The sequence below is a fragment of the Channa argus genome, chromosome 15, assembly GCF_033026475.1.
Source record: "Channa argus isolate prfri chromosome 15, Channa argus male v1.0, whole genome shotgun sequence".
Lineage (NCBI taxonomy): Eukaryota > Metazoa > Chordata > Actinopteri > Anabantiformes > Channidae > Channa > Channa argus.
Window position 1 is genome coordinate 4,397,908 of NC_090211.1, and position 24,735 is coordinate 4,422,642.

Sequence of the window (24,735 nt, forward strand, 5' to 3'; positions counted from 1 at the left end):
TCCTGTCAAGGGTTGTTTTTATTTTGTTTTGTAAATCCAAGATTGCACTGGGAAAGTAGGATACATACTGTAGACCTGAATGTGGACACACATCATTTTGTATCAGTTTCAAAATGCAATCATATGGATAATCTCAACGTTTATTTACGTTCTCTAGAGTTACATGTGACCGTGTTAAAGGAATATAATCGCTGAAAAGTATTTTTAGCTACTTTCTCCAGTAGTTTATATTTGATATACTGAACACAGATTAGGAGACCTGTTCATTATTATTACTCATTGCAATAACCTTACACTATACAATTTCCTAATATAATGATGTGTCTTTTGTTTTATGAAAACGATAGCGGGAGAGGAATCGCTTCACTAAACCAGGCGCAGGCAGGCATTGACTTACTCCCCAAAACGGACTTTAAGACACTTTGTGACTAAATTATGTTGCCAGCAATTGTTTCAGGCTACAGTAACCCGACAATGAGAATATCTCGTATGTATGTTCCCTGGAAGCTGCAAAAAAAGAAAAAAGAAGAAACGACTACTAAATAATCACATGAAACTGAGTTTCGCGAGCTCCTTCCACTAATTCTGTCCTTTCGAGGGACCCGTCTAACTCCATGGCAACGTAGCTATCGCCACATGCTAACACGCTAAGCCTCATTTGTTCATAGCCACAAAGCATTATGTGACTTCTTTCTTGAAAAATTGGAGAATGTGACCTCGTTTTAAATGTACCAGTGACATCCATGAAATGCAGAGCCGCACTTGAAGGATGGTAAATTGCTAGCAACCTTCTCTGCCGTTAATCTGAATTGACTGAATTGTATTTTAATTAGCGTTTTTTTTTTGTTATTTAAGGTTAGCTATAATGTCTTTATCACTTTCTTAATTTTCACAGTTTTGATCTACTGTAGTCGAACATTTCTGTTTGTCTTTACTACACTCTAGAGAAATACGTTGTCTTTTACCTTACAGTTTTAAACAGCTGAGGCGGTGTAAACACAGAGACACAGATAAACAATATAGCACCGTTGTTCATGTCACTGTATGATTCTAAAATGATCTCGTTATCAAACCAGAATGTCTTTGACCCCATGATAAACAGTCCGCAATTTCTGTAGAATTCTTATGAGACTTCAATGTATAAACGTCCTTATCCTGCTTTATAACTTCACATTCATTTTAAGTTCTTGTTTTTCTTCCTTTCATCAGAATTAGTGATTAGCAAATTATATTCTTGTGGAGGCCCTGAGAGCTCATAGCACTGCAAATTGAGAAATCATGCAAATAGACAAAACACAAGCAAATTTGAAAAACTTCATCAATTTGAAAACACAGGCGCAGCATTAAGAAACACACTGCAAAAAAGCCACAACACAACCCAATTGAGAAACAAGCTGCAAAAAGCCACAATGCAGCATTTAGCTTTTAGCTATGCATTTGTCAACTTTGTTATGTTGTGGCTTTTGCAGGACATTTCTTTATGCTGTTGTATGTGCATGTTTTTATTTTTCAGTTTGCAATGCTACTAGCTCACAGGGCCACTGTACCTTACCCTTACAAATGATCCCAATATGGGACATTAGATTTAATGTGTGTTTAACATTTTATATATTAAGAGCTCCAATGGGATGGGAATTGGTAGGATGGTAATTCAAAGTAGATAATGCACCCAAAAATATATTTAAAAAAACAATTATCTTTTTTGGTGCTGCTCCAGCTGGTGAACATCCAAGGTGAGTGCCAAAGCCTAATCGCTGTAAGTAGTTTCACTATGGAGACCTCTGTAATTGACCATTTGACCACTTCTGGAAAAGGCAACATGAAATTATTAAAATTTCTGTTACATTGTAACTCATTCATACTTGATGGTTGGGGGGGAAATCTCCTTCATGAATTGAAGTGCTAAAAAAGTGCTGTGCTGCAGGCTGTCTGCAAACTGCCCCCCCCCCCAAAGTCACTCTTATTCATGACTTATATCTAATGTATGAAGAATAAATACATAATATATTAACTTCTTTATAATATTTAGCCTCTGTAACTCCCCTTTGTTTAATCCCAGACTGAATCTGTTATGAGACCAGGGCTCTGTGGGGGTCGTTAAATTTTTTTGCTTGACTTTTTGTTCTTCTTTTCTACTTCTTTTCCAAATTCCCAAGATGTAAATCCTGTGTCAGTTTAAGATGTTTTCCCAGAAAGACACAATGCAAGTAAGAAATGATTCTTTGATATATAGTTTAAATACATCTGATATTGTAACCAATAACAACATTTTTTTTAACCTTTTCCTCAGGTGGTACCTATATGGGGGCTTGCCATCCCTCTCCCAGCAGTGTTGATGATCACTGTGAGCTTCTACATGATCATCTTGGGGATTGGCCTTTTGATTCGTTTCTGTCTCAAGGTTGGTACTGTTAACACAGTCACAAAAGTGGAGCAGAGAGGCCCCATCCTTAGTTTGTAAATGTTAAAGGGGACTTCACCCATTTACAACCTGCTGTCTGTAGCTTTAGTTTAGGGTGTAAATGTACTGTACTAATAATGCTTTTAAACTTCCCTCTGACTTCCCTGTATTAGTTTTTAGGGAGATATTTTAATGGCATTCCTTTACATGTACTTTCCAAACTAGATTCAAAAGAACCAAGTTCAATATCTGTGAATGCGTCCTTTAAATAAAGAAAATATGTGGTATTATGCAGCTTCCAAAATTAACAAGAAGCAAGTGTTATGTCACTGTTTGTAATGAATTGTGTAATGTTCTGTGTATGCTGCCCAATGGTTTTAGTAATGGAGGTGTAAAGCATCTGACCAATCATGCATCTGACTAACTATGCATTGCTGCCACTTCTCAATCAATTTTCTTCAGTATGTTGGTTTTTAGTTTTGCACTGCTGCTGTAAAATCGTTGGTACTTAAGATCATTCTTAGGTTTGACTGTAGCATGTATGTAAAGGTGCAGGCTATAAGATCGCTCAGTCATAACTCTGCGTTGTTCTTTTTTTTGTAAAAAGAAAACAAAGATTCATTTTACAGGGGCAATAATAATTCAAAATTAAAAAGACAAATTGGCTTAAAAAATAGATATTGAAACTACAGAACAGTACTAGATAGAGTTGACCTGAAACCTAGTCCATCATATCAAAATGTACTTGATGTATTGAATGCATTTTAACTTATTCCACATGCATATAATTTCCTTTTATTTAATAATTTCTTTGAGCCTAATGTCTCTTTTTGCATTTCTAAAAAATTTCAGAAAAGTAGTGACATGTAAAATTCTGATTGTATATAGGACAAAGACAACATGTTAAAACTGAGGAAGTGTTAAAATCTGTTGATTTTAATTTTGACCCCAGCAACATGTTTCAAAGAATGTGGGACAGGGACAACAAAAGACTGACAAAAACATTTTACAACTAAGTAGGTTTATAGGCAACGGGTCACTATCATGAGTGGGTGTAAAAAGTGCATCCCAGAGAATCTCAATGAAGGAAGAATGGGACAAGGTGTTCAGTGCCTTAAAAGGTAAACATAATTTATGAAGCTCAATTCTATTTAAACATTTGTAAAAAGGATCCACCTAGTTTACAGTTTTTCTATTGCTAGAAAGCGTTAGTCAAAATTGAAGTCATATTATCAAAACTCCAAATGTCCATGTGAAGAAAACTGTGAATCACTTTTCATTGTTTTCACACTAATTGCATTCAGTGACCACAGTTACCAAAATTTCTTTCTTTTCTCAGTCAGAGACCATCCCGTGCAAAACACTATACTTTTACTGCACATTTTTCAAATGCTAACATACTTTGTTCAAAACAGTTCAAAAACAGTCAAAACAAAATGGTGTGAAAAACATGCATTTCTTCTGCAGCCACATTGATATCTATAGAAAATCATATCAAAAATATTGACAGCTGATTGCAGTCTACAGCTGAAAACCTCCCAGGTGACCTGTGTTTGGCTCACTAGCAACCAGATAAGTGTGAGAGAACTCTGTTATCAGTATGTCCAGGTAATATGTCTGTTGAACGAAGAAACAGAGTACATACATAACTATGCATAATGTGCTCTAATTTAGCTTTACTTTATTTTAGACATTATTGTAAATGGAGGCCAGACCAACCCCACGTATAGTCATTTTGGGAATGAAGCCAGATTCAGCCTGGCAAAAGCACAGGAAGAAACAAATGGGCAACTGTGGATGTCCCAGGCCAGGGAAGAGCAAACATTACAATGTATGCAGCCCTTTGCAATGATGGTTTGCTTTGGTACAAACCTCTCAATGGTCCCTACAATACAGAGAGGCTTATTCCTTTCTTGGATTACCTCCATAATCAAATTGTGCCAGTAGGGGAGAGAGGTCAAAGGGCAGGGAAGACAACATACACGTTGTATGGGATAATGTGGCATTCTACCCCATTGACTGGTTTGCTGTACATCCTAGGATGTCTGTCTTTTTCTTCCCCCCATAACTGCCCTTCCAGAGCCCTATGGAAGAGTTTTTCTCTGTGATAAAAGTATGTGGCCAAACGCAGAAGAGTGGGTGTCAATGTTTTACATAAGGGATTGTAAATCACTATGCAAGATATGGAATCTATTAATGAAACTGAAGCAAATTGGTGCATTACTGATTAATTCTTGTTACAATATACTATATAATATACACTAATTTAGTACAAACAATAAAGTGCATATATCTTATTCTATAATAAAACACTGATATATCTGTAAAATGATTTAAACTTGCATCAGATGCATATTTGTAATGCAGACTGTGCGAAGAGTTATGAAAAAGTGATTTCAGTAATAACATATAGTTGTTAGCAATTGAAAAACAACTGTAATTGAATGAAAATACAAATTTCTACATGTCAGCTTACACTTTGTGTCTTTTGTTACTTGTGTAGTACACAAGTACTACAGTACAGGATTGTCAGCTCAACAAGTGATGATGACTTTTCTTTTCCACAGGACCATTGTTCTTTAGAATGTGGAGATTGCTGTCCAAACATTTCTGTATGTGACCAGTCCTTCAGACTGGCTGAAATGTGTGACTGTCGCCTGCCAACCATGCGCTCCTTTTTGAGCAATTCATGCCCTTCCCCATCTGTAAGTAACCCCTTCAATTTGGTCTTTTTGTCTGCACTAAGCCAGTTAGTTTCACCTGGATCAGTTTTGTTAAAACATTCCTAAATTCATTTAGAAACATTTAGAAACTCTACGTCTTTACAGTGCTCAGAGAATTTAAGCTTGTGATCTCACAAATTATTTGCTGATGTGCTTCTGCTTTTTAGAAATGTTAAGAAGCCAACATTATCTTCTAAAATTAAACATCATTGTTATTTTATTATTCATTATATCCTGTCACACAGCACAGTTAGTGTATTGGCAGTAAGGTCCTTGTTGAGAAATTCAGACATAAGTTTAGTGAACTCTATTTTTTTCTCACTAATAAACTGTCTGTTTTCCCACAGTGTGGCCAATGGGACTGTGCTTGCACCTGTCAGCTTCCTGAGTGTCAATCCTGCAACTGTCTCTGCTTTGAGATCAGAATTAAGTAAAAGAAAGGGATGAGGTTGAATTAGTGCCTATTTCAGCTGTTGGACTACAAACCTTTACAGCCTTTTTTTTATTTTTTGGGATTTAACTAAACAGTAAACAGTGTAAGGATGAGATGTGGCCTCTGTCAGTTCTTCCTGTGTCAACATGACTCTGCTTTACCTTTAAATAAGACTGACATTTATTCTGTTACTGCCATCAGATGGTATTTCCTTTTGTAATCAGCAGACCTGTGTCTCTTCTTTACATATTAAGGCTGCATCAGAGCTGCATTTGCTACTATAATTAACATTTTGTTTTTAGTTGCCAAACTAAAAGGACACATTTTTGCAAAAAAATCAAAAAAATATGCGTAATGAAAAACAGATCTTCACAATTTACACTAGGACATGTTAAAATGTTCTGGACTCAGTAATGTGCGGCACAACCATTAGATTTAATGTTTTTACACAGGTTTAAAATAGCTTATTACATTACAATTATCATTACATGAGGTACAATGTTAATACCTAACTACTTAAAAAATTGAGAGCAGCCTATAATTCTGTGATTCACATGAGCAAAAAACACAAGAGTTACTGAGTTTTGGACCCAGTATCTGGATAAGAAAGGAGGCTGTAAAAGACATTATAAATGAAAAGGTTGTAAAACGTCAGGTAGGAGACAGGAACCTAATGCTAAAATTCAACATAAAAAATAAGACTGTTTTAGCAGTAGCAACTCTGTAATGGGGACATACACCAGCTGTTTAATACTTAATTTTTTATATAAGGTACATTTTGTATAGTGTCTTTTATTTTGAATAAATCACCCAAATGGACAAGTGTTCAGACGAGTCTTTCACAGCACGGCATTTACTAAATAAAAAGTTCTGACAATTTTTCTCAATGTTTGCTGTAATTTGTTTTGTTGATCTTTTGTGGCTTTTCCACCAAGGCAGGCAAAAAAACAGCTTGTTACATTCATATGTTAGGCCGCGGCTGTAGTTCAGTTGGTAAGGCAGTCGACCACAGGGTCAGTGGTTTGATCTCCGGTCCCGGCTATATGTCGAAGTGTCTCTGGACAAGACACTGAACCCCTAACAGCCCATTCCCTCCCCCAGCTGCGCAGTGCCGGTCCAAGCCCGGTAGAAATAGGGGAGGTTGCGTCAGGAAGGACATCTGGCGTAAAAAACTTGTCAAATCAACATGTGGACAATGATCCGCTGTGGCGACCCACATACGATAATTCGAAAGGACAAAAAAACAAAACAAACATTCATAAGTGCATGTTCTAGTGTAAATTACTATTTACACGTAAAGTTGGATGTCTATAAAAAATGGTGTAGAGACGTGATGAAGACAAGGAGATGAAGGAAGAAGAAAGACGATGGAGCAGCTGTTCCTCCAGTGGTGGCTACTGTGTTGGCAGCTGTGGTGGTGTTGCTGGTGGTGTTGGAGAATGGAGACAAAAACTTTCCCACTGTGGAACCCAGGAATGTTTCAAAAAAGCTCAGTTTGACGAAAGCCAAGATGGCACTTGCTCGCGTTCGACTGATGGAGTTGTTGCTGTTAACTGTTAATACTGCTGCTTGGAACCAGGAGCTGCCCAGTTTACACATCATTGGACCTCCAGAGTCACCCTAAACACGGAAGGATGGACAATGTTCAAGTAGATGTTCAAGATGGATTTATATTAACCCTACTGGGATTCTGCAGAACAAATTGGGTCTCATCTTTCTGTGAAACTACCACCTGTACTAAGTATTCTCTAACTGATGCACTAAATGTAATGTTTAGTATTAGTTTTTCCCTTTTTGTAAGTGTGAACAAATTTAAACTTATTAGTCTTAAATAAATAGATTTTCATTTTTAAAATTTCTTTTCTTAAGTAAACATGAGATGAAATCTTACAAATTTTTACTGCACATATAAAGCTACAGCCTAGCTTAGCTGAAAGAAGACTTAGTCTACCTAAAAAGACATTGTATTCAAATTGTTGATGTATAATTACATGAACACCTAGAGAGAGAATATTGACAAATTGTGTATTACAATAATAGTAATATCAGTATTTTCATTTTCACCTGATCTAGAGAAATAAATCCTGTACAAATGCTGTTGCTTGTTGATGTGTTCCCACAGTCGACCACAGTTGTCTGGAACTCTTGAAGAACCTCTTCCACTGAAGTTGGAAATATAAGAATGGTGAGAAGTGGAACACCTGAATCATACATAGCTCACAACTGTCTGCTTAATCTGAAGAGGAGAAATGATGCAGACAGTTGGCATAACTGTGTCAGATTGTTTGTTATAGACTCACCCCCTCCTCGCCCAGAGCTCCAGCCTGCAGCCCAACACGTTGAGCCCACAGTGAAAGTTTGTCCGTTGTCCAGGCAGATGGGCTGAATGTAGTTGGACAGGGGGGGCTGGGATGCCAGATGCAGCACTGCAACATTGGGCCCAGTCAGGTTGCTCAGAGTGATATTTGTCACTTTCAGTCTCACCTCATTGGGGTTGGAGCCATTCTGTTTCAAACGACCCAACACCACAGTCCATTGAGAGGGAACAGGTGAACTGTGGGAGATAGAATAAACCAAATCAGCACTAAAGAGACTTCACAACTTTGCAAATGTCTGATTGATGTGAAATTCATTAGGAGATAAGTTCCTCCAATAGAAAATACAAATAAAAGTATTTCCTGGTACCCAGTTTTCCCAGTCAGTAGTTTTATGTGCAATATTAACAGCAGATTCTGGTGCACTAAACACTGCAAAACTGCACAGAAACATTTGAAATAACAGAAGACAAGACATTAGAATTTGCTTGTTTTTTCTTTTATTAATTTATTGATGGTAACATTTCATTGATCCCCTAAAGGGGAAATTTACGTGCCACAGCAGCAAAGCAAAAAGCAGGCTGCTGAGACCACAGTGGTATTGGCTAGATTCCTTTTACTTTGCTCGTTGGCCTTCTCTTCCTATTTGGCAAAAACGTACCTAGTACCTCAAAAGGATCCTAAAACCTAAGAACTGGGAAAAAGTTCTAAAACACCTAAAGGCACCAAATGGAGGTGTGTCTCCATTGCAAAAGGCCTGTCGCAGTATTCCTCCACAAAACAAAGCTGCTGACAGTGCAAAGTGCTCTGCTACAAAATAGTTGAACTTCATGCTGTTGATAACATGAATACATCTGTTCTATGTGTGTCTCATAAATAAGGTTTCTACAGAAATCTGAAGTATTCAGGCCTTGTTTAAATCATGTACAGATTCAATTAGATAACTTAAAGATGAGGATTTCATTTTGAAAATGTAATTTCTTGTGAAATGTATCAGTAAAAAAAGGGCAATAAAACTTTAAAATTGAGAAAAAATATTTACAGTATACACCCATTTCAAATTTGTGCTGTAAACTACAAACAAACTCTAAAAATAAAATAACATTATTTTGGCCACATCATCATTGAAGGTGTCGTACCTTGAGAAGCAGTTGGAGTTGCTTAACACTGAGTCCACAGCCACCAATGTCCCACCACATACATGGCTTCCATTCACCTGTAGACTTGCCATCCATGGCCACATGCTAGCTGTCACAGAGTTTCGTCCCAAAATACGAGTATTTATCGAGGCTTGACCACAGACCACAGCTGGTGAGAAGAGTAAAACATTTATTTTAAAACACTTAGGTGATGTAAACATGGACATAGTCAGGCTTTTTTCAAATCAAAATATATACATATAAACATATCAGGCAGAATTTTTTGGCAAAAGGAAGAAGTATTTAAAAAGCTTTAACGAAAAAGCTGGAAAAAGATGATAGAAATCAATATAAAGTGTCTAATACCTAAATGTCTACTTTTACCATGATAGTAAAATCTGTCTGATCTATTCATTCTGGACATATCAGGCACTCACGTTTAGTTGCTGAAGTGAAGGTGGGTAAAGTGGAGGTGGTTGATGTAGAAGTGGTTGAAGGTAGGATGGTTGATGTGGAGGTGGTTGATGTGGACGTTGTTGAAGGTAGGATGGTTGATGTGGAGGTGGTTGGAGAAAGGATCGTTGATACGGTGGTGGTTGATGTGGAGGTGGTTAAAGGGGGTGGTAGGCCGGAGCAGGTGACACTGAGGTCACTGTCTGTCCCAGGGGATGTGAAAGGGATGAATCCCGGCTGGTTACTGGTGATCACGCTGTTGATCCAGGACTCATACTGAGACACTCTGGTGTAGACTCCTGGGATATCAGGTTTAGCACAGCCATTTCCAAAACTCACAATCCCAGCCTGGATCCAGCGACCATTCTGCTTGCTCACCATGGGACCACCAGAATCCCCCTTTTAAGGAGAGAAATATTTAGGAGAAGCAGCTTTTGTAGAAAGTAAAATCTCACACAAACACATGGATAAAACTTATCACCTGACAGGCGTCTTTTCCACCTGCACTTAGACCAGCACACAGCATGTTGTCTGTGATTGAGCCGACTCCATAGTCACAGTTACACTGTCTGTTCCCCACAACTGGCACCTCCACCTCCATTAGATTCAGTGGTGAAGAAAGGGGCACTAAAGAGACACATAAAGTAAACTTTAGCTGCAAAGAATTGTATTAAAAATATATTCAGAACATAAAGGTTCAGGAATATATATGTTATTTGGATGTTTATTCTGACCAACACTCTGATTCAGATGTAATATAAAAGATTAACTTATTTGCAAACTGTGTTTGCCTTGTCATTAAAAGGTTATGATAAATGTTTCCTTAAAACCTGAGTTATACACAGGTTCCCAAACCATTGGCCAGCTTTTGGCATAAGGAGTTATATATCAGCACTAGTCAAATTCTCAGTTTTTTGGCTAATTCAGCTCATTAAATCTCTTATAATGCCCCCAGTGAGAGGAACCACTGATTGTTCAGCTTAAAATTTAGTACATGAGAATGGAACAGAGTTAACACCAGTAAAATTTGTAACTTATCATATTCTTGATTAGAAGCAGTTTTAAACAGTTTGTGCTAAGATAGAGTGGTGTTAAAATTGTAGGCTAACTCTGCTTTGTTTACAGGTTGTATATACATTACACAATCCCAGGACGTCAGCTTTTTCTTCTTCTCACGCAAGCGCAGAACATACTTGCTACAAGGTCTTCGGGTGACCAATTTGTGGCGTGTCAAAGTATATACCCGTGTTGCTTCATGACCCACCTCCACTTGCAATGTTGCCCCATCCTGTGACCCAGGAGTCAGTGCCATTGTAGAAAGTGCTGCCTGATGCTGCCAGACAGACGGGCTGAATGTAGTTGGTGAAGGTCACAGGTGAAGCGAGTTTCAGTAGGCAGATGTCATTGTCTTTAGTTGAATAGTTGTAGTTGGGGTTAATGATGACTTGTGATATAGCCAGGGACTGCCCATTGGAGCTGGATCCCACAAGGGTTTGGAGACCTAGATGCACAGTCACTGAGCTTAAGGTGAAACTGAGGAAATCAAGAGAGAAACAAACCAGTCAAAAGATAAAAAAACAAAAAACTAATCTGCATTTATACGACACAAATTCACAGACAAGTGACATTTACATTAAATATACTTTTTGTAACTTTAGGTTAATAAGATCCATTTATATCTGTAATTTCCCTCAAAAAAGTAATTTGTAACCTTCAGTTTACATGTTCTTCGGATTTTATGTTACTGGAACAGTGATTTTAATGTTTTGCATTGAAAATAAAAGACTAACATTTAAAGTAAAAGGAAACATTGGCATCATCTTCTTCTGAGTGTCCTGATTATAGAGCCCAGTGAGAAAGAGATTAAAAGATAACCCATGATTGCTAATTTCTTGTTCTAACTTCATCAGTTATGGCTCTGCAACATAGATAAGATTGTATTCATGATACAGTGAGTCCTGCTAAATGGCATAGCTACGCCACCTACTTTCACAATTTTGCACCTGCATGTAATAAAAGCGAGTGATCTTCAAAAGAGCAGAGCAGATTAAATAAAAACAAGTTCAAGTGGCATCAATGAGGTAGATATTAAGTGGCCCACATTAATTTTGCTGTGGTTTTGTTGAGATGCCCACTTGGTTTTCATATTTCTTTGTTAGTGATAAATTGTCAACACAGTGTGTTGTGTTTCCAGCCAGAGCATTTGCTGTTTACCCACAAGAGGTGACCACAGGCTGTATATACGGTCTAAGTACAGTTTACATACAGTTAATGAAGCCATTCTTATTTATCACAAGTCAATGATGCTAAATACACCTGCTGTCTGAGACTGCTCATTAGGGTTGGGACCTGTTTGACTCCGGTGACCTAAATTCACAACCAGATTGCTGGTGGCGATATAATCCGAAAAGAAAAACAACACAATCCAGTTTCAACATTACACAGACTTGTCAGCTTCAGTTAGATTACATCCCCTTATTTTAAAATGGCCGATTTTTGTTTCTATATCCTCACTTCTCACCTTTGGAAGCAGTGAGCAGCAGTCAGCACCCACTGATCATTGATGAGGGATCCTCCACAGAAGTGAGTCCCAGGTGTTTGTAGACTGACCTGCCAGGGCCAGCTGCCTGGAGAGGCCACCTGTCCTCCAACAATCTTTGTGTTGAGAGGAGCCTGACCACACACTGAAGAGAGACAGACAATAAAAGCAGGGAGTAAACAGAACTCTCTGCTCCTAAGATGACCATTATGACTCCTGTTTGAAATCTTACACTGTAAACTGTTGTTGAGGATTATAATGCTCAATGTTCTCAGTTGTGTGCCAAAAAGAAACAAAGGTAAAACTAATTACAGTATTTTACTGCTTGTATAGGTTCTTGGGTTCGACTCCTAATACAATTAACAAATAAATGATAAAGGTTCCTATGCAGCAGTATTCAAAAAAAAATGTTTAAAATATAAAAAATGAGAGAAGTAATACAGTCTGTATGGAATCTTTTACTTACCAATATTTAGTGAATGACACCCTATAAAACAGAAAACAAATAAATCTTAAAAGGACAATATTGTATTTACTTGTATTTATTTAACTTAACCCAGCCAGGCATTAAATCTTGGCTTTAAGTAGGCCAAACATTATTAAATTCCATATAAACAATATAAAGGAACATATTTTTAGTTTCTATCTTCTTCTTTTCCTTTCGGCTGCTCCCTTTCAGGGGTCGCCACAGCGAATCATGTGCCTCCATCTAACTCTATCCTCTGCATCCTCTTCACTCACACCAACTAAGTTCATGTCCTCCCTCACTACATCCATAAATCTCCTCTTTGGTCTTCCTCTAGACCTCCTGCCTGGCAGCTCCAACCTCAGCATCCTTCTACCGATATATTCACAGTTTCTCCTCTGAACATGTCCAAACCACCTCAATCTGGCCTCTCTGACTTTATCTCCAAAACATCTAACATGAGCTGTCCCTCTGATGTACTCATTCCTGATCCTGTCCATCCTCGTCACTCCCAAAGAGAACCTCAACATCTTAAGCTCTGCTACCTCCAGCTCTGCCTCCTGTCTTTTCTTCAGTGCCACTGTCTCTAAGCCGAACAACATTGCTGGTCTCACCACCGTCTTGAACACCTTTCCTTTCATTCTCGCTGATACTCTTTTATCACACAACACACCTGACACTTTTCTCCACCCGTTCCAACCTGCTTGCACTCGCCTCTTCACCTCTTTTCCACACTCACCGTTGCTCTGAACCGTTGACCCTAAGTACTTAAAGTCCTGCACCTTCTTCACCTCTGCTCCCTGTAACCTCACCATTCCACCTGGGTCCCTCTCATTGACACACATGTATTCTGTCTTGCTGCGGCTAAGCTTCATTCCTCTGTTTTCCAGAGCAGACCTCCACCTCTCTAGATTTTCCTCCACCTGCTCCCTGCTCTCACTACAAATAACAATGTCATCTGCAAACATCATAGTCCAGGGAGATTCTTGTCTAACCTCATCTGTCAGTCTGTCCATCACCAGAGCAAACAAGAAGGGGCTCAAAGCCGATCCTTGATGCAGACCCACCTCCACCTTAAACTCCTCTGTCACACCTACAGCACACCTCACCACGGTCTTACAGCTCTCATACATGTCCTGCACCACTCTAACATACTTCTCTGCCACTCCAGACGTCCTCATACAATACCACAGCTCCTCTCTCGGCACCCTGTCATACGCTTTTTTCTAAATCTACGAAGACACAATGCAACTCCCTATGACCCTCTCTGTACTTCTCCATCAGCGTCCTCAAAGCAAATACTGCATCTGTTGTACTCTTTCTAGGCATGAAACCATATTGCTGCTCACAAATGTTCACCTCTGCCCTTAGCCGAGCTTCCACTACTCTTTCCCACAACTTCATTGTGTGACTCATCAGCTTTATTCCTCTGTAGTTGCCACAGCTCTGCACATCTCCCTTGTTCTTAAAAATTGGTACCAGTACACTTTTCCTCCAGTCCTCTGGCATCCTCTCACTCTCCAAAATCTTGTTAAACAAACTAGTCAAAAACTCTACTGCCACCTCTCCTAGACACTTCCATACCTCCACAGGTATGTCATCAGGACCAACTGCTTTTCCGCTCTTCATCCTCTTCAATGTCCTCCTCACTTCACTCTTACTAATCTTTGCTACTTCCTGCTCCACACCAGTCACCTCTTCTACTCTTCGTTCCCTTTCATTTTCCTCGTTCATCAACTCTTCAAAGTTCTCCTTCCATCTTCCCATCACACTCCTGGCACCTGTCAATACATTTCCATCCTTATCTTTAATCACACTAACCTGCTGCACATCCTTTCTATCTCTATCTCTTTGTCTTGCCAACCTGTACAAATCCACCTCTCCCTCTTTAGTGTCCAACCTAGCATACAAGTCCTCATATGCTCTTTGTTTGGCCTTTGCCACCTCTATCTTCACCTTACGCTGTATCTCCCTGTACTCCTGTCTACTCTCTTCAGTCCTCTCAGTGTCCCACTTCTTCTTAGCTAACCTCTTTCTCTGTATACACTCCTGAACTTCCTCGTTCCACCACCAAGTCTCCTTGTCCGCTTTCCTCTTTCCAGATGACACACCGAGTACCCTCCTACCTGTCTCCCTGATCAAATTAGCTGTAGTAGTCCAGTCATCTGGAAGCACCTCCAAACCACCCAGAGTCTGTCTCAGCTCCTCCCTGAAAACTAAACGACATTCTTCCTTTTTCAACTTCCACCACTTCGTCCTCTGCTCTGCCTTAGTCCTCCTTATCTTCCTCACCACCAGCATCATTTTACACACCACCATCCTGTGTTGTCTGGCTACACTCTCCCCTACCAATGCTTTACAGTCACTGATCTCTTTCAGATTACAACGTCTACACAAGATGTAGTCTACCTGAGTGCTTCTCCCTCCGCTCTTGTACGTCACCCTATGTTCCTGCCTCTTCTGAAAGAAAGTGTTTACTACAGCCATTTCCATCCTCTTTGCAAAGTCAACCACCATCTGACCTTCTGCGTTCCTGTCCTGAACACCAAACCTGCCCATAACAGTCTCATCACCTCTGTTCCCTTCACCTACATGCCCATTGAAATCTGCACCAATGACAACTCTCTCACCTCTGGGGATGCTCTGCATCACTTCATCTAACTCACTCCAGAATTTCTCCTTCTCTTCTAACTCACATCCTACCTGTGGGGCATAACCACTCACAACATTGAACATCACCCCTTCAACTTCCAGCTTCAGACTCATCAACCTGTCTGATACTCTTTTCACCTCTAGAACATTCCTCACAAAATCCTCTTTCAATATAACTCCTACTCCATTTCTCTTCCTATCTGAACCATGGTAAAACAACTTAAACCCTGCTCCTAAGCTTCTAGCCTTGCTACCTTTCCACATGGTCTCCTGGACACACAGTATGTCCACCTTCCTTCTCTGCATCATGTCGATCAACTCCCTAGCCTTCCCTGTCATAGTACCAACATTCAAAGTCCCTACTGTCAGTCCTACATTCTTAGCTTTCCTCTTCTCTCTCTGCCTACGAACACACCTTCCTCCTCTTCTTCTTCGTCTTCGACCAACAGTAGTCCAATTTCCACCGGTACCCTGTAGGTCAACAGCACCGGTGGCGGTCGTTGTTAACCCGGGCCCCGACCGATCCGGTATGGAAGTCTTTGTCACGATTCGCATGTTTGATTTGGCATGTGTTTTACGTCGGATGCCCTTCCTGCCACAACCCTCTGCATTTATCCAGACTTGGGACTGGCACAAGAAGACACTGGCTTGTGCCCCCTTGCGGTTGCATTATATTTTTAGTTTCTATAGCCCTGCTTTATGTTTAGGTTTCTGTGTTAGATTAGATTATAGTTTAACAATCTGCAAAGTAAATGAAGCTGTCAAGTACATGTAATGGAATAAAGGTAACACTTAAGTGCCAATACTGAAAGTGTACTTTAGTAGTTCTTGGATAAATGTACTACTGACCAGAGAAAGAGAAAATAAAGGAAAACATTGTATTTGTGAGTAATTTCTTACGTACTGTCTCATCTATATCATACATTTACTCCATAACTAAATAACTTGTAGTTATAAAGTGAAAAGTGAAAATTAGAAATGCAGTTTAAAACCCAAAAAAATGAAGTGCAGTATAGCAGCTACTTTATTGTGTTACTTGGTTACATAAGTACTTTTAAGACCTTAGCTGACTTGTTTTTAGTTGTTAATTAGTTATGGACTATAATTTGAAAAGATGCTCAGGGTTTCTTCACAAACCACAGGAATACAATCAATTAAGAGACTGTACTTGAATTGTATAAATTATTATAATTTTGACAACATCACAAAAAGATATGCTGCAAATGTGGACTGGGTTGTAGATCATTATGATGTATCTACATATTGTTTTCCATCAAGAGTCACAGGCCAATTTTCATTCTCACTTTGGCCCTGGATTGGCATTTTTCTGTACAATTTATGTATTTTAAAGTATTTAAGTAGCAATGTTGGTGAAAAATGTCATTAAATATGATTTTATTTGGTACATTTATCTGAAAATTGTTGTTACTGCCTAATACTAACCCTTTTCTATTGAGGACTGAAGGATTGTCCTTACCTTGTGTCAGGAGATTCAGCAGAGTTGCAACACAGATCAAAATGTAGGAAGCCATGACTGTGCACCATCCAATTGTTCCTGTACAGTGCTCGTCTCCCTTTGCTGTCTCTTAAATATAAATATTCCTCTCTGTACTTTTCTGACAAGCACTGTTGTCTGTCCAATGACACGCCCAGCATGTCATCACAAGTCAGCTGTTTGACTTCATCTGATCTGATCAGTTACAACCCAACCACAGATAATTGAATTGAGCTAACTGATAACTAGTTCAATTTATTTACAGTATGTACATAAATTGGAATATTTTGGTATTGGTATAGATTATCATAAACAACTTACTGCATAATTAAACAGGATGTAGGAGGCACTATTTTGTAACAATGGATTACTTGTACAGTACTCAACATACCTATACATACTTGGTACTAGGTACATGTCTAAAAAAGAAAGCACCATTGTGTTTAGGAATTCTGGAGCCATTGGACAATAATAACTAAACTACTGTCATTTTATGCAGGTGCAAATGAAAAACGTTCATAACAATGTCAGACAGCTATTAGCTGTCACTCACGGTACACAGCAAAACAAGGTTCCTCATACTCTCTAATGACGGGAACAACTTGAGCCTTACCAGCTAGTCTTTCTTAAAGTACACAAAACCTCACCCAGCTACATTCCTTCGTGATTGAACAGAAGTCTGCTTGAATTTGACACTGACTACTTTTCAAATTTCTGTCAGGGTTAATTAGATCAGAACAATTATTTCACCATGTCTATATTATTGTTAGTAGTGCTCTATATCTTTTTGGATCCTTTATTTATGGAATGTGGTAAACTTTTTATATTTATATGGCAAATATTTATGTTGTAAAAAAAAACTTTAGAAGATTAAACAGCACAATATTTCCCTGTAATACCTATATGATTGTTGAAACATGATAATATGAGAGATATCAGAGATTTTCTGCTAACTACTTTTAGTTAAGATCGCACTAGCTGCGAATAACTAAATGTTGACAGAGAGGAATATTTATATTTAGGAGAGAGCAAAGTGAGATGAGCACTGTACAGGAACAACTGGATGGTGCACAGTCATGGCTTCCTACATTGTGATCTGTGTTGCAATTCTGCTGAATCTCCTGACACAAGGTAAGGACAATCCTTCAGTCCTCAATAGAAAAGGGTTAGTATTAGGCAGTAACAACAATTTTCAGATAAATGTACCAAAATAAAATAATATTTACCTCTTAAAGACATATAAGACATATACAAAATAGCAGAAAACTTTTCACCAACATTGCTACTAAAATACATTAAAATACATAAATTGTAAAGAAAAAAATCCCAATCCAGGGCCAAAGTGAGAATGAAAATTGGCCCATGACTCTTGATGGAGAACAATATGTAGATGCATCATAATGATCTACATCCCAGTCCACATTTGCAGTGTATCTTTTTGTGATGTTGTCAAAATTATAATAATTTATACAATTCAAGTACAGTCTCTTAATTGCAAGAGTGCTGACTGGATTAGGGAAGAGAGATCATATTTCACCTTCACTAGCTTCTCTCCATTGGCTTCCCATAAAATCTCAAATAGAATTCAAAACCCTCCTCCTTACATAAAAAGCTCTTAATGGTCAAGCTTCATCATATTTAAAAGATCTCATAGTTCTGTATCGCCCGATTAGACCACTTTGATCCCAGAATACAGGCCTACTTTTGGTTCCCAGAGTTGAATGTAGAAAGTAGAATGGGAGGCAGAGCCTTTAGCTATCAAGCTCCTCTCCTTTGGAACCAGCTTCCAATTCAAATTCGGGGGGCAGACACCCTCTCTACTTTTAAGACTAGGCTTAAAACCTTCCCTTTTAATAAAGCTTATAGTTAAAACTGCTCAGTCAACCTGAACTAGCTCCTACTTAAGATGCTATAGGTTTAGAGTGTTGGGGGACTCCTGCAAGTACAATGAGCTCCCCTCCTCTTTTTCTCTATACATTTATTTGTCACCACTGTATGCTATTAATTTTGTGTCCTACCAACCTGCATAATGTTTTGTTGTTTCTTTTTGTTGCCCTTTTCTTTCCTCCCTTCACTTTCCACTCACTCCAACCGGTCAAGGCAGATGGCTGCCCACCCTGAGCCTGGTTCTGCTGGAGGTTTCGTCCGTTAAAGGGAGTTTTTCCTCTCCACTGTTGCCTAGGGATTGCTCAAGGGGGATTTGTTGGGTTGCTTCTACATACTTGTGTAGTCTGTACTTTATTATGTAAAGTGCCTTGAGATGACTTGTTGTAAATTGGCGCTATATAAATAAAGTTGAATTGAATTGAATTGAATTGAATCGCTATAACACAACAGTGACCATCTTAATCATTTTTAAGAGATGCAGTTTCAAAAGGAGTTTATTTTTATTTTATGACAATGACTATGACTGCAACAAATAGTATAGTAAGTACAGTGAGCATGTGAGTATTTTATACAAAAGAATGAAAATGTGAACATGACCTTAAAACAACCAGCCCAATATTTTCAACAATGATCAGATGAGAAACACACAATGCACAATCTACCCCCATAAAGATGAAAAAATAGTTTTAGTCCTTCACATTAATTTCCAATCAGGAAACATTTATTTTTTCTTCTTTACTGTTCACCAGGATGTCATGAAGTAATGACAGATCAGAAGTATCTGTTCCTGGATGTGACACAAAGTGAAAGAATGAAATTCTTTTTTGAAGTCCGTCCAAAATTATATTTTCCAGTAACTATAGCCATTGTCAGTTTCATTAGCACATTTTTTGGAACAAGTCCAACCAGTGAAAAGTGTTGTAACCACAACAACTTCTGTTATACGCTCATCAGGCATAATATTATGTCCGATACAGTGACTCTGAGGTTATAATGTCTAAGCTTTTACATTGAAACTGTCAGAAAGGTGATAATTCTATTATGTGTTAATTGTTAAGGTTAAAGTGGGTAGTGGAGACATACTTTAGTGCATTGTAGGAAGAGGTGGTTGTAATGTTTTGGCCACCCAATTTAAAATTAATGAGGTGTTATGGGGTGCTGGGTGGGAGGACCAGCAGCTAAAGAGAAATGTCCTGTTTAATGGGAGAAATGATGAGAGAAACACTTGTTGTCAGAGAGGTCGCTCTCTGCATAATTTACTGCCACATTCAAACCCAATATTTAAATAAAATGAGGCAACTGATTGAGGTTCTTTCAGGTTCAAGGACACTTTAGCTACCGGATGAATCATCACCGGTACCAGCAGAAATACTGCTCTTTCAGCTGATGTATTATAACACAAGGATATGTCCACACGCATACCCTAAAACGCGTACAATGTAAAACATAACTAAACATTTGAGTCATTTTTACTTATGATATATAAGCCTTCAACTAACTGCTTCATTTTTTACACATATGTAAACAAGTTTTTATCATAAATGTTTCACCGAGGAATAATATACGAGCTTACCTCACCGTGACTAAACATATCAACAGAACCTAAGTAAAACGCAGAGCAAAACAACGGGAGCCTCTTACTGTTTCACAGGGGAGAGTGGGACACCTGTGACTGCTCACACCTGTAGGTAGACATTAGCATGGGGGACTTCCGCTCACTCTATGAGCTACACTTTAAAGTTTGTTCCACTTCAAAACACTTTCACAGAATTAAAGAAGCAAGCTGTCTCTGTGTGAAGGCAATGCCTCAGTAACAAATGTTCCTTTGCTGTCCCCTACTGGCCTGGCCAGGATCCCATCTCAGACTACTTACCAATAGGAAAGCTATACTAATCCAATGTTTGTAATACATTTTACGTAAGTCAGAAGATACATAGATCACATTGTGACTTTATTCTGTGTGGGTCACATGCCTAATTTGTGTCAAGCTTGTTGTAATGTTCCAGGTATTATTGCATTTAATAAATTTCTAAGAAAGCCCTCACCACGACAAAAAAAAGAAAGAAAAGAAAAAAAAAATTCTGCATTGAACTTAATTCCCCAGATTAAACAATATTTTCTGAAATTAAAAATATATGTGTAAAAATGTTCACTGCAGGACCTATGAATCAGTGTACAGAAGCGTCATGTTTTTTTTGCGTAATCTCCCATGAGGTTAATAATGTAGCACACACAAGCTGCAGTTAGATTCCTGCCCAAAGTAACAACCTGCCCTTTAAACTGTCTCCTAGAGGAGGAATGAAGCCTTTCTTTCTCAAACCATGTTTCTTCTCTCAACCTTCTCTAGATGATCAAAGACTGTTTCTTCTGACATGTAAATTGACATGGACACAGGACCCCTGACTTTGTAAATGTTAATTAGGAAAACTATCCTACACGAGGATCATTCTGTGATTCCTTATCAAGGTGTAACTCAGGTTTAACTCTAGGGATCCTGACTTATAGTAGACTCTCTTCTACACCCCTGTCTTGATACAAGCCAGGAACATCTTAAAACATCGTCACTACATGATTAACTGACACTGACTTCAATTTGGCACATATCCACTATCTCTATTAACTGAGGGCACAAGGTTCTTGAAACCTGAAAATTACGTTTCCATAAGGGATTTCATGCTGTTTTAGTCTGGTTAATATCCAATGACACACTGCGAATATAGAACAAACGTGTTGGAAAAATTAGTAAACGTATGATGGCACCAGAGTGTCACCAAAGGGTAATGATGCTCATTATATTCATGTACCACATACACAACTTATTTATATAGAGTTATCAATGATAAACATACTATCCTAAGTATAACTTTACAAAATAATAACACACACACGATCACACACACAAGTTCAGGCTGGATTTGGTTGCAGTTATTTGGATAAGCAGCAAGGACACACCGAGAGCTGCTGAACTCTGCCTGTGCCTCTTTCGTGTCAACAAGGAGAGAGCACTATTTCTCCTCCTCTACATGAGCTGCTACATGCAGTGGTTAACAAAGGGATGAAGCGATGAAGCGATGACGCCTCCGGTGTGAAGACTGTTGGTGGCGTTTGGGCTGTTTGACTTCTTCTTCTTGTCCTGAAACCCTTTAAGGGCCATCAACTACTATGGAATAAAAAGAAATTAAAGAATAAAATAATAAATAAATATTTGTTGAAATAATTACAGAAATTAATGCATAAATAACTAAATATATGTAATTAATGTATATACTCATTGCAATATATCTAGATGCTGAGATCTGCCTCCCTTACTGTTGGAGCAACTGACTCAAAAAGCAATGGTGTTAAGTTACAAAGTTTACAAGTATTGTACTGTACTGACAATATTATGTATTTCTATTTTGCTTGACTATTTTAATTTTTGGCTACTTTATACATTTACTGCACCATATTTACTTTATAGCTGGTTCCTTTTCAAATCAGATTAGGAACACATAATACAGTACAATCATCATACTTTATCTACATCCACTCTAAAAGCAGTAGGCAAAGTAATTTAAATTATAATAATTAAAAACAAATGATCATGAAAACAGCATATAACGTGTAACATTTATTTTGATTTTATTTACTCATTAACTATAACCCTGCAACATCATATTAATTGATGTAAAATGAGTACATGATCTGATCTACTTTTTACACTACTACTTAAAAGTACTTTAGCATGTATTTTAGTTACAATATAATATTGATGATGATTTTTTTGTATGGCAGCACAGTGGTGGAGGGGTTAGCGCTGGCACCTCACAGCTAGAAAGGTTTGGGTTCCCCCAGTCCAAAGACATGCATGTTGGGTTAATTGGTGAGAAAAACTCCACATAAGTGTGAATTTGAGTGTGAATGGTTGTCTGTCCGTGTATGTGTCTCTGTGTTTGTCCCTGAGATAGACTGGTGACCTGTCCAGGGTGGACCCTCCCTCATGCCTCACATGACAGCTGAGATAGGCTCCAGCCTCCCCATGATCCAAATAAGATAAGCGGTTACAGCAGTTGTATGTTCTCCCATGTTTATGGAGGTTTTCTCAGGATGCTCTGGTTTCCCCTACCCATACAAACACGTGTGTGTTAGGGACCAGGTAAGGTTGGTCTATAGTGGTGGTGCACTTAGTTTCAGTGGCACAGGACTAACCCTCCATCTGACCATCTGATGCAATTTTGTTGTACAACTTTATGATAACAAATAAAGCGCTTTAAAATGGAAACACAGAAACCACCTGTCATCAATCTGAACGGGCTGAATTCCTGTATAACTTCAGCATTACCTTGTTGGCTAAAGTTAACTATAATTTAATTTTCTAGACTTTTTGCAATTTTGATGTGCTGTAGTCGAGTATTTATATTGACTTTACTACATTCTAGAGGAATGTTTTGTATTTTACCTTTTTAACAGCTGAAAGCAGTGTACACATCGAGATGTTTAGTTAAAGCACATATGCTAAACATAGAAAATATAATGATCTGTTGCAGATTAAACTGTCAAATAGTAAATTTGTGGGAGGGTTGATCTCTTTAGTCACATTACCTTATAATTATTGTATAACACTTTCTTATTTTAAATATTACTTCATCATCATTCATACAACTGTTCTATTTTATTTTTTTAGTTTATTTTAACAAGATTTGTCTGTATTGCCCTGGTATTAGTAGCTTTGCATGAACACATCCTCTTTTGTCATACCTTGGTTTTAATCATGGTGAGGATGTCACATGCAACATACCATGGTCATTCATGTCCCTGTATGCTTCTAATGTGATCTGATTATCTGTGAAATCAATGGAGGTTCAAAGGAGACAAAGGCAATAACTGCTGATTCGATCTCTTCTTCATAAGCCACCATAAGTGCTACACCCACTGATTCTGCCACATTTGCCTGATACATCTGGGCATCCTCTCTATATTCCAGGTCACTTGCCTCTTGCAGATTGGGAATTCTGCTGAAAAGAGCTTTTGATGATTGCCTCAGACTTTTATGAAGGCTCACCACCATTTTCCTTACTTCATTTAGGTGAGGTTCTTCATGCTCCTCATCACTCTCTAACCTAGTTGCCTCAGGGTCATTTGAAATCAACAATGCAACAATGCAAAATCTGATATAACTATTCTTGCCCTATCTGAGCTATCATCCATCCACAACCTCCTAGAGTCACCATTTAACCTAACATGCATGTCAAGACTTTAAGAGCAAACCAAAGTACCCAGAGAAAACTCCCGCAAAACACATTATCATCTTTTTATACTATATAATTATTAACCTTATTCATACGTTCTTTTTAAATCACTGATTTAAATTAAAGTTTTTGTCTAACCTCTGTCTTCTCTTACTGCCTAATCCATACTTTTAGTCCTCTTTATTTTTCCCTTTCTTCTTCCTTCGTTGGTGTCATCTTTGATACTGGGGACATACAGCTGGTGAAATCAATTACCAGCTCTACTTCTTCAGTTCTTTCTTCTTCTAGGTTGTCCTCTTGTTGGTTCTTCTGCTCAGGAGGGTTTCTCCTGGGAAGAATTTTGTCGTGCCATCCTTTGATCTAGAGCTTAAAAAGGCTCTTCTCATTCCATCTCCTCATCTGATACTTAAACGGACTATAAAGCTAGTACTGGGTTCCTTCATATTTTTTCACTTGTATTCAGTTTTACCATCAATGTCTGTTTCTTTTATAGTACACACACAAGCACACACACACAAGCACACACACATACACTGTAGCTTTAATTAGAATTTCATGTCTACTACTGCAGTGTTGGAAAACCTCTCACAGTCAAGCTCCTTATGTTCTAGATTGCAGACAGTGAACAGAACCACCGCTAATACTTTACTACTACATCTCTATTTTCACTAAAATTTAAGTTTGTTTATGTTCATAAATTGCTTGTTAATATTTTAATTTACTATTTACAGGTAAAGTTGGATGTCTCTATAAAAGGATACAGAGATATGTAATGAAGACAAGGAAATGAAAGAAGAAGAAAGATGAGTGACCAGCTGTTCCTCCAGTGGTGGCTATGGTGGTGGCAGCTGGGGTGGTGGTGTTGCTGCTGGTGTTGGGGGAGGCTGTTAACAAAAATTCCCCCAATGTCAGAGACAGGAATTTGTCAAAGTAGCTCAACTTGGTAAAACTCAACATTAGACTGCTTCGTGTTTGACTGGTGGAGTTGTTGCTGTTGACTGTTA

General features: G+C 38.4%; 1 protein-coding gene across 1 annotated transcript; it reads right to left on the bottom strand.

Moving 5' to 3' along the window:
• Positions 1-5,894: 5,894 nt before the first annotated feature.
• Positions 5,895-16,737, bottom strand: LOC137100367 (transmembrane protease serine 9-like). Its single transcript, XM_067478174.1, has 10 exons — positions 16,599-16,737; positions 12,470-12,490; positions 11,986-12,148; positions 10,729-10,997; positions 9,946-10,091; positions 9,449-9,863; positions 9,012-9,180; positions 7,858-8,111; positions 7,622-7,719; positions 5,895-7,177 (listed from the first exon to the last, which is right to left on the bottom strand). Exons 1-10 carry the CDS (start codon positions 16,651-16,653, stop codon positions 6,866-6,868), a joined length of 1,902 nt encoding a protein of 633 aa, XP_067334275.1. The 5' UTR covers positions 16,654-16,737; the 3' UTR covers positions 5,895-6,865.
• Between the last annotated feature and the right edge of the window lie 7,998 nt (positions 16,738-24,735).